This window comes from Thunnus thynnus, chromosome 21 (assembly GCF_963924715.1).
Source record: "Thunnus thynnus chromosome 21, fThuThy2.1, whole genome shotgun sequence".
NCBI lineage: Eukaryota > Metazoa > Chordata > Actinopteri > Scombriformes > Scombridae > Thunnus > Thunnus thynnus.
Window position 1 is genome coordinate 13,009,842 of NC_089537.1, and position 10,901 is coordinate 13,020,742.

The 10,901-nt window shown below is 39.0% G+C and overlaps 2 protein-coding genes across 2 annotated transcripts; both read right to left on the reverse strand.

Annotated features, from left to right (window-relative positions):
- Nucleotides 1–11: 11 nt before the first annotated feature.
- On the reverse strand, nt 12–1,260 carry urad (ureidoimidazoline (2-oxo-4-hydroxy-4-carboxy-5-) decarboxylase). Its single transcript, XM_067578386.1, has 2 exons — nt 633–1,260; nt 12–508 (listed from the first exon to the last, which is right to left on the reverse strand). Exons 1-2 carry the CDS (start codon nt 811–813, stop codon nt 159–161), a joined length of 531 nt encoding a protein of 176 aa, XP_067434487.1. The 5' UTR covers nt 814–1,260; the 3' UTR covers nt 12–158.
- Nucleotides 1,261–1,361: 101 nt separating this feature from the next.
- On the reverse strand, nt 1,362–10,561 carry flt3 (fms related receptor tyrosine kinase 3). Its single transcript, XM_067578377.1, has 24 exons — nt 10,452–10,561; nt 9,266–9,348; nt 7,783–7,934; nt 7,565–7,689; nt 7,304–7,415; nt 7,014–7,153; nt 6,636–6,811; nt 6,359–6,494; nt 6,062–6,239; nt 5,839–5,939; nt 5,630–5,735; nt 5,322–5,524; nt 5,107–5,219; nt 4,890–5,022; nt 4,660–4,764; nt 4,461–4,571; nt 4,098–4,254; nt 3,898–4,010; nt 3,650–3,771; nt 3,283–3,405; nt 3,070–3,181; nt 2,873–2,972; nt 2,455–2,560; nt 1,362–2,269 (listed from the first exon to the last, which is right to left on the reverse strand). The coding sequence occupies exons 1-24, from the start codon at nt 10,459–10,461 to the stop codon at nt 2,054–2,056; spliced, it is 3,033 nt and encodes a 1,010-aa protein (XP_067434478.1). The 5' UTR covers nt 10,462–10,561; the 3' UTR covers nt 1,362–2,053.
- Nucleotides 10,562–10,901: the final 340 nt, after the last annotated feature.

Consider the following 10,901-nt stretch of genomic DNA (forward strand, 5'->3'; position numbering starts at 1 on the left):
CTGATCCACACGTGTTGTTTGAATGATTCATTGTACAGAATGATGGATGAATAACTCACATAATACATTTGGAATAAACCAAATATTACAGCCTATAAACTCATACAAACAGCATCAGTCTTTACATCCAGGTGGTAAAACTGGCACAACATCCAGTATCATAATTTGTTCAGTGCGTCAATGAGCACCAGACCTTGGAGACGCAGGCGGCATATCTTCTTCACCTCCTCGATGCCGCGCGCCCTCTCCACCGGGCGCTCGTTCCCGAGGCGCTCGGACAGCTGCCGTAAGATGGTCGCCTTGTCGTTCATCCTGGCGCAGATGACAAACGGGAATCCAAAGCGCTCTTTGTACTCGTCGTTTAGCCGAGCCATGCGCGAAGTTTCCGAGGAGTCCAGCGCGTCCATTCCGGCTCCTGTCTGCTCTTCACGCGACTCCTGGGTCAAAGTGCCGCTCTGGAGGTCCCTGCCCGCGAGGTCCGGGTGACACCTGAGGATCCCCTCTTTACCTGCATACACATGGTGACTGATTAGTGCCATTACGCGCACAGTGAACCTAATGGCACATTCTAAAACAGCTAAAAGGCAAAATATAACAGGATACGTTGATAAAAACGTATCACTGTAGCTCACCTGATTCTGGCAGAGCATCAATGAACTCACTGATGGCAGCCTCAAAAGCACCCAAACTCACAAATGGACGCCTCGACCACACAGCGGCTGTTATGATGGGACATTTCTCCACCACATTGCCGAAAATATTCACAAAATCCTCGTAAGGAAGAGCATTTACTGTTGCGATTTCCATGTTCATGCGTGGACGCTGTTTAGTAGTCGCGCAGGCAGCGTGTAGTGACCTTCGGACATGACAATGTAAACCCCTCGATACAAGGTTAACGCACTGGTGGACACACAGAACAAGCCCCCTGCGCCTGGCTATGGTTAATATTTTATTTGTCAGATCGACAGCCAATAATCTGACGTTGAAAAAAAAGAGTTATTTGCTGAAGAGTTTAAAGGACACAGTGATGCAGATTTTAGATGCAGACCGGCTCCTCCATCATCCAAACTGGGCTCTCTGGCCTTGCCTAGATGAAGAAACTGGCAGCTGTCGACTGAAGGAAAGACAAAAAAAACATGTCTCTAGAGCTTTAGACTTGACATTTCTACAATCTTCTTCTTTTTTTTTGTAAAACACTGAATTTTTACTCCTCTTCAGGCTACTAGAAACTAACCAAATAAAACAATATGTGAAGCTAAAGTCACTCTTTGGTTCAACAGCTCAGACATAGACAACCTTTGAAGATTGGTGCATTTTATAGCCCAGACCATTGGGAACAACTTGTGATCACCAGTCCTTCGTTTAACATAAAGTACATTTTATTGCAGGTATAATGCTTAAACATGACAATACAGTATACAAATGCATTGTATCAAATCTGCAAAGCTTGGTTTCATATATGTGTGAACAGCCTTTGTACACACAAAGAAAGCAGATTATAACTGCTGCCATAATATAAGATACCACAACAAAATAACTGTCATTACATTTTACTGCCTAACAATACCTTAAAGCTAAAGGCTGTTTCCATATGTATAGTAACAGTGATATAATCTTTAACCAGTAGTTAATCAGTTGCTAAAGTTCTACTGTTGAAAAAGTTACTACGCCATAGCTTACATGTCTACAGTATAGACCTGAGAATATATAGGATCCTTTTTATGAAACCTGATTTAAATCTTAGCTGCACAATATAACCTCCTTGAGTACAAATACTTTAGAAAAAAATACTGTATTTACCCATTTTCACAGTAAGAACACAATTGAATGAATTGCATAAACATAAGTAAAAGCTATCGTCATTTACTTTCACAGATTATGTCAAATATATGCTACATATGTTTTATTCATTCTGAAAATGCTTACAATATCTTAATAGTATATGAAGCAAGTGCATTCTATTGTAATTCTTGAGAATATTTTAATGAGAAATATAATATAGGCCTTATTGATAAAATAGTTTGAATGTCAACAGGCAATGAGCGATTGGTGATCACTCGGTAGCAGAATTCTTCAGAAGTTTTTCATCACTTTCCACAGTATCTGAGTCACACACTTCTGCTTTGCTTTCCTCAGTCGCATGAGTTTGACAGTAGTCATTGGCTGATTGCATCTTGCTCTCGTTCTGTTTCGTCAAGAAGGAAATGTCCAAAATGGCCGGTGCATTCTGGTAGTCGCAGGATGACTCATTGAGCATGTTATGGTAGAGCTGAAAGACAAAAGGTGCTTCTTATTAGGCAAGGTGATGAGAGTAATAAAGCTGCTAATGTTTAGTCTGAGTCAGATTTAAATTCTGTGTCCAGTAATGAAAGTGAAAAGTTCTTCAAATAGACTATTTCTAGGTAATTGGTTAAATTCTACCCAGAATATGTCGACTGTGCTCTACAGGCCTACCTTCTCCTCTCTGTCTGTCAGCTGTACAGACATAAAAGACACCAGTTTGGAGAAAGAAGGGCGATCGCAGGGATCCGGGGCCCAACACATACACATCATCTCGTACCTGGAGAGGAAAGACAGACACAAACGTGATGAAGCAAAGTTCATGTATCTAGAAAGACTTGATGTCTTTAAGGATTTTTAGTTATCCAGAATATCTTTAGGTTGTAAGTCAAAGGAAACTATATGGTGGCTCTGTCCGCCATGATTCACATCATTCATGCAGTCTCATACTGTGTGTTTTTGCTGTTATCATCCACTGTCATTATTGTGCAAGTGATTAAAATGTCAACTTTGTCATGACTGAATGTGGTAAGTGTCACAAATCCATTTACAAGAGAAACATATGAGTAGCATACAGACTGAAGACACTTACACAGAATCGTTGGCGTAATATGGACACTCCATCTTAAATCCTCTCTCAATCATTGAATAGAACTGATGATCCACCTTCATGCCTGGGTACGGAGTGACACCTAAACAACAGTTACAGAAACAGGGTTTGTATTAATTGTTGTGCCGGATTGATTTTGTGCTTTAATTTTAAATGAATGCTCATGAAGAGAGGGATACCTAATGAGAAGATTTCCCAGAGGAGGATGCCGTAAGCCCAGACGTCACTTTTCATGGTGTACATCCCCTGGAAGATGCTCTCCGGTGCCATCCACTTCACTGGCAAACGCACCTGAAGGACAGAAAAGTCATGTCAGTCATATTGATGAAAAAACACAGACATGGCAACAAAAGAATGATGTAAAACAAGTGTGGCAGGATCATTTGACATACGTTTCCTCTCACAACGTAGTTGGAGTCGTTGTCGATGTCCCGGGCCAGTCCGAAGTCACCAATTTTCACTAGCCTGCCCTTTGTCACTAACACGTTTCGAGCTGCCAGGTCCCGATGGATACACTGCAGACAGACAGGACCAATAAACCACGTATTTACTTGAATCACATCACACATAATCCTCAAACGCAAAGCCATGATCGCATTGTGAAACTTCTGCTTGAACATTTTTCATTCAAAAATGCTGCTAAACCAAACCAGCTCTTTTTAAACGTTTTCCTAAGTCCAAGTTTATTCAAGTATGTATATTCATTAGTTGACAGTTGTAATGGCGAGAATGTCCACAGTGTGGCCCTTTGTCACGTACATTTTTGCTGGAGAGGAACTCCATGCCCTTGGCCACTTGGTAGGCAAAGCTCAGCAGGTCATCAAAGGTCAGGGCCTGCAGGTCGTCTGTCTGATCATCTGGGTTTTCGTAGCTCTCCAGATCTGCAGATAAACTGGGATCAGTTAGGATTGACACATCTCTGCTCAAACTGGTTCCATTTGCACTCCAATGAGCTCTACATGTTGATATTGTAGTTTGTCTGTTTAGCAATGTGCATGTTCTCTGACCTTCAAAGCTGTCCATGTCACAGGAGGTCATGGTGAGGAGAGCGATGTCCTCCTGCCCCCTAGTGGTAGAATTGTACATGGGCACGTAGTTGTCCACTGCTGTTTCTTGCTCACTGAAAAAACACAGATGTGATTTTGACTGTAATGTAACTGCAAAACAATATTGTTCCTCTTTTCACAATATTTGTTTCTGTTCCCACCTAGAAGTTTTTCTTGGCTGCAGGTTGTGGTAAAGGCTCCTGAAACGGTCTTTGTTGAAAGCGTCAGTCACAGACTTGTGGTAGCGCTCACTGTTGTTCTTTAGGTAGTTCAGCAGGTCTCCGTGACAGCAGTACTGGAAAATCAGATATATGGGTCCTATATGGGGAACACAGTAAAAATTATCATTAAAAAAAATCTCATCTAGCAAAACTGACCCACCTACTTAGGATAAAATAAAATCCAATGAGTGATTTTGATTTAAGACTGTGCGTCACATAATTTAATTGTTAGCTCTGAATGTCTCATCTGTGATTAGTTGGTGGTTAGTTGTATACAGGCATGATTAGCAGTGGTAAATGCACCTGTGTCTGTGCATGCCCCAAGCAGGTTAACAATGTTGGCATGGTGACCAATGTGGGTCAGCATCTTGAGCTCGGACATCAGAGCCTCTTTCTCCACAGTCTGGTGTTTCTCTGCAAGGTAAAATACCAGATCAGGTATTGAAATGACCTCCGTAACATTTTACGTTTGACTCACAGATTACATATGTGAAATACTGACCTTTAAGCATCTTAACAGCCACCTGCTGTGAGACTCCGGGCTTGTTAATACCATAAGCTGTAGCCTGGACCACCATGCCAAAAGCCCCAGAGCCCAGTTCATTACCTGAGGAGGACACAGGTACTGTCTTTGCTCAAATGGACCTTGCAGGCACTACATGTAACTCCATTTGCACATTGTTAAGAATAATAAAAATTCTGGTGTATGACTAGTATTAATGGCATTTATACCTAATTCCAGGTTTTCCCTGGGAAACTCCCATTTCTGGTCGTACTGAAAGTCCTTGAAGTTGATGTAGATGTAATCATTATCATTGGGCCCAACCATCTGGATGACCTGAAGCTGGGGCTGATACTGGGGTTTCTGTTGGAAACAAAAAATGTTGGTGTCATGTCTTCATGTGTGTCTGTGTTGTATGTGTGCACATGTGCAGATGTATGTATATACCTTCTTTTTGACAAAGTACGCGAGCACAATGCTGACTACGCACAAAGCCAGAAGCAGGACCAAACTGCCTACTTTCAGCACCATCAAGCTGCCGTTCTCAGGATTTGAGACAACTGAAAAATAGCAATGTGTGAGCAACAGTCTGTAAAGACAGTCATAAAAAAAACTAGGCCATTTAACTTAATAATTTTGTTAAATGAAATAAATTTCACTACCTCTGGAGAGCTGAGGTGAAGGCCACTCGTATACTGGGAATGTTTTGCACCAGGATCCAACTGAGTTAGTAAGGCAAAACTTGAACTGGTGTCCATCCACTAGATGTCTGCTAAGTGAACTCTCGATTGTCTCGTCACAGGAGACTCTTGTGTCTGTTTGATTGGTGTTAGGGATCTCTTCCCAGGCATAGTCTGCTTCACAGCTGCAATGAAACAAAGCGCAGGAACTTTAGGAAACCTGAATCTGAGTGTGTATACATGAGGGCTACAGTGTCCTCTAACCTGTGCAGCTCTAACAGTAATCATACCTGTCATTGGTAGAACAAGACATCCAAGAATAATTTGCTGGCACAGAACTCCTGGTCTCAATGGTAAAGGTATTATCAGCCGTCTTTAAACTGAACTTAGGTTTGTCTGAAACAAAGTCAGTGGACAATCAAGCTTTGTACCATATAAAAAATATTATTGAAAAAGATGCTGTAATAATGATACAAACTGTGCAATGAATCTCTCTCACCTACAACACACACAGATATATTCTTTGTTTCTTTTTGTCCTCCAGCCTCCAAGTGTAACTTATATTCTCCAGATTTGAGCTTCTCACATAGCTTCACAGTCCTGAGAAGACAGTGTCATGTGTCATATTTTTGATATGAAATCAGCCTTTTGCAACATTTTTAGGACTTTAGGAGTTCACTGCTACAGTTGAGCTCAGAGGAACATTACTCGCATGCAGCTACCTGTGCATTGTTACCCGGTCATCCCTGATGCATTTAGTCCTTTTTTTATCAGGATCCTCCCAGGTACAGCGCTGCAGCATGGGGTGGTAGAAAACATTGGCTTGCAAACAGGGGGTGGGTTCCTCCTGAGCTGATATGATTTTGCTGTCATCCAGCTGGACAGAGAGGAAACCTTCGGCTGAGGCGACACAAGAATGAAATTAGAACTAAATATTAGAAAGAACAAGAACCATTGATTAGTGACAGTTGAAATTAAAGAAAGAAATAATTGTTGTGAATTTGATGAATTCTACCAACCCTGGACATGAATGTTAACAGACTTTTTGTTGTTACGACTCCTGCAGGTATATGTGCCAGTATGATCCACACTGACTGATTCGATTAACATGTAGGACATCTGACTGTCTAAATGTACATCATCTCTAATGCAGATCTGAGAAAAAAGAAGAATTTGTTATAATTTCAATGGGGATTTGTGTCTTAGGCTAAGTTAAGACAAGCATAAAGAGAAATACTTCACATTTGTTTACATGAAATTTTCAGTAGGAATAGTGAATCAGTAGGATTACTGCACCTCCTCCTTGTTTTTAGAAGGGCATGCAACTGCATTTTTTATTGTGCTGCCTTTCTCCCACCATAACGCAGACGGTTTTCGTATTTCACGTTTTCGTCGGCAGCGAAGTAGTAAAGACTGACCAGGGCTCAGGGTCACGTTAGAAACCTCATTTTCCATGGACCCACTGTCTATGTCTGAAACACACAGCAGAGCCTCAGGTCACACAAACAAGCTGATCAGGTCATTTAAAAAAAAAATCAATTTAATGTACACAACATACACATGTTGTGTATTTGTGTCTCATAGATGAAAATCAATAACTTTCTGCAATCATTTCCTGGGTTTGGAAAAATAATTTGCAGGTTTGATGTAATTAACTTGTTATTATTTAATTACCGTAGTCATACAGTTGGGAGCACTCTTGTCCTTCAAGGTTAGTAGCACAACACATCACTCCTTTATGAATATAGTCTGTAGTCTTTCTTGTGCTCTCTGCAGTTTCACTTTTTCCAGGAACATTTCTCTCATAAGGCTCTCTGCTCAAAAGGAGGAGACTCATCATTATTCAGAAAATTATACTACGACAAGATGTTTTTTTTTAAATAAAGTTAGTTTCAGTAGACTACATAGTTATGAATTACACATACTCTTCAATGTACATCCAGATGTAATGGATAAAATCTTACCCAGTCCAACTAAGTGTGGGCTTCGGCGAGCCTCCAGAGACACACTTAAAATATGGGGAACTCCTAGGGCTCTCTGTCTTGATCAGCGTCAATCGTGGTTTTGTGGGACGTGCTAGAAAAAATATAGTGTAAATTGTTATTATCATAGTATTAAGGCTAGTTTTGCATTCCTAAAACATTAGTCAGCAGCAAACAGTCAAGTGTTTGTTGGCTGTGTTGAGTGGTGTCTGTGTATTGTGTGCTGAGAGAGCTGTTACTCACTCATTACTACATGCAGAGCCACAGGCAGTGAGAACCTGGTCCCACTGTCAGCTTCACAGCTCAGTGTGTATTCCCCAGAATCTGTCTCATAAAGCGGTGGTAGGATAATGGAGTGACTCCCATTCCTGGTGAGGTTTAAGGAAAAGCCTCAGTTTAAGCATTTAAACATTACAAAAAGGAGGGAACAGACTTAAACACACATACAGACATTCACTCACGCTGTTGGTACTGTGTCTGTTCCTTGGATCCAGTGGCAGTCGGAGTATCCATAGAGGCCCTCCAGAGAGATAATGAGTTTCTTGCCATAACTCACCTCCACGCTGACAGGACCAGATGCATTCAGATGGTCAGCTGGCAGAAAACATTCCACCTGAAAGATGAGACTCAATAATTAAGTACTTTGCATTCAACGTGGTAGAAAGATTGCTATCAGCAATTAAAGACATAAAACATTGATAAGACTATTTGATGTCTGTATGGTTTCATCAAAAATGGGTAAATCCTGATTCCACTTGACCATGATTGTTTTAGTTCATTATCACACATTCTTTACATTGATGTTAACCATTATTCACCACAATTACTTTAATATTTGTTAAATTTGCATTTTTTGCACAATTGTTACTAATAACATTAATGACAGCCAGCATGCATAACACGAGGAGCCTGAAGCAGCTAAATGGAATTCAGCCAACGTTCATTTTACACTTGTGCTTTTCTTTTCACTGTGACGTGTCAAAATGTCTTCCGTGAAAAAGGCCTATTTCTATTTTTTCTCCCTTCCACAAAGCAAGTTGTCTATCAAAATGAACAATGTGTCTGCTTTTACCGTTAGCAGAGTTATGTTATCACTGTCTGTGACTGAATTACATCCGCTTTTTTAGTGGCTGAATGTTAAAAACTAGAATGACCAATAAATGATGTCAGGTGTTTTACAGCCTCTTACTGCTCTGCATTTTTGTTTTTATGTTTCTAAGTGAATCCATATCATGTACTCCAAAAGACAATTAAAGTATCTTTGCTGAATCTAGAAATGGTCCTGAGGGACTATGCCACTGACATTCATAAAAAATGACCAAAAAAACCCTCCAGTAATGACACAGAGGCCTAAAATGAGTTATTAAGTACATGGATTAATTGACATTTATATCATATTTCTGTCTGTACTTGCCAACAATTACTTCCTAGTTGTATAATTAATTCATCAACAGGACTGGACCAAATAAGTGGCAGAAAACTGATGAATTAACCAATTTAAAATAATTATTCAATTCAATCAAGTTCTTGCTAAAGTTTACACTTGCCTATTATGAGTCAATGAGCCTCCTAGTTACTGTATATTGACTGTAGGTCTGACAGAGATGAGTAATTCCACAAAAAAAGCTTCACGGCCACACCAGTCTCACTTGTACATCATAGATATTTAACACATACCAAAAAAGGTAAGACCTTTGTCTTTTTAAAAAAACTTTTTAGGAAATTGAATTCAACACTTTTAAGATTTTTCAAGACCTGTAAATGTACAGTATATCCAGCCATGTCTCCTCTAGACTACGGCTTGGTTGTGTTCCATTCACACATCTGGATTACTGAACTAATTAACTTTGTGTCAATTTTGAAATAGACAACAGTAGCTGATGTATTTGAGCTTGCTAGACATTGTTAAGAAGACATAACAATAAGCATCTTGCCAGCTCTCACCTCAGGAGAGGGCACGCAGGCTTGGCTCTGCACCGCTCTGCCATCAGAGCAGTAAACCCCGACCGCACACAGCAGGAGAACAGCTTGAAAGACAGAAAATTATAAATTTATTACAAATTCTAACTTTATTTACAATTTTTTGTGTGTGTTTTATTAGGTCATTAAAAAAATGAAGTTGAAGTTTAAAGAATTTTTAAAAAATATGTGAGAAATTAAAATATGAGAACCTGTGTGATGCAAAACAAGTAATACTTAATAACAATATTGTTATAAATATAAGGTAATAGCTTAGTTTATGTCTTTACATTGTTTTAAATATTTTGGTGTTTGATTATATTGTGTGTATATCCCAGTGGTGGAAAGTGACTAAGTACATTTACTCAAGTGCTGTTCTTAGTTCTTCTTTAGTTACTTTGATACAAGATTTGACACAATGGATAATATAACAAGCTTTTAAAATACAACACATTGTTAAAGATTAAACCAGTGGTTTACAACCTTTCAGTATTATTATAACAGTAGCCTAAATCGCTATTAATAATCTACTAATGTCATATATAGTAATATATTAGAGGGACAAAATGAGTACTTTTACTTTAATACTCTAACTACATTTTGCTGCTAATACTTATGTACTTTTACTTAAGTAGGATTTTTTATGCACGTTATTCATTTGTGATGGAGTATTTTTTACATTGCTGTATTGGTACTTTTGCTTTAGTAAAGGATTTGAATACTTCTACCACCACTCGTATGTCCTTACGAATCGGTTCTCTTTTTTGTTGGTTATTAAAAGACACACACAAATATTGTTGTGATTTTTGAATATTTCTTCACTCCAGCAGGGCATCATTTTTCAGACACGCATACGTTTCAGCCTCTCAAGTTTCCCACTGAACGTTTGATCTATTCCTCATATTGCACTGTTGCACAGCATGCTGAATGTTGGCATGCAGGGAACATGTGAAACATTTGATTGAAACATCAATTATACAGTATAATCTCAAAATATACAAAATCTGATATTATCGCACCATCATTTAAAAAAATATATTAGGCTACAAAACAACACCAAAAACAAAATATCCTTAAAATTCATCTTTTAAAAAGGCACAAAAGTCTTTAAATTCACTTTGAATCTGGCAGTGCCAATCATTCATCCACAGAGCAAAAGGGTTTGACTCACCAGTGATCATATTTCTCTGCCTCTGTATTAATGCTTACTGCCAGTGTCACATAGCTACTCACTACCGGATCACACGAAACTTTGAAGCAGAAGATATGTAGGACTACCTTTTAATAGAGGGGAAGTATCACTTCGTCGTGACGTTTCCAGTAATGACTGCCAGCAATATTTATCATCATACGATTTTGCTTTTTCAATTACGAAAAAATGCATTTAAGTGTGCAGGAATATTTTGAAACATTATGAGAAACAAAATATATAATATTTTACATTAAGGGGTTGTAAAGTTACATTTCAAGTCTCCAGAGCAGAAATATATGGCAATGTTTATGATTGTGTGAACAAATGTGCGATTTTTTAACAAGTTTGTCTTAAAATACAGGCTTATGATCGTGAATTTTGCAAATCAAATCTTATTTAATTTGGCCTCCCAATTATTTCAATTTGAGA

Bases quoted from the DNA above. Each gene is read 5' to 3' on its own strand.
- urad (XM_067578386.1), bottom strand. From the start codon at position 813: ATGAACATGGAAATCGCAACAGTAAATGCTCTTCCTTACGAGGATTTT. The intron at 509-632 runs GTGAGCTACAGT...ATGTGTATGCAG, and splicing joins TGATGCTCTGCCAGAATCAG to GTAAAGAGGGGATCCTCAGG.
- flt3 (XM_067578377.1), bottom strand. The intron at 7,690-7,782 runs GTGAGTGAATGT...AAACCTCACCAG, and splicing joins ACAGACACAGTACCAACAGC to GAATGGGAGTCACTCCATTA. The intron at 2,270-2,454 runs GTAGGCCTGTAG...TTTGTCTTTCAG, and splicing joins TGACAGACAGAGAGGAGAAG to CTCTACCATAACATGCTCAA.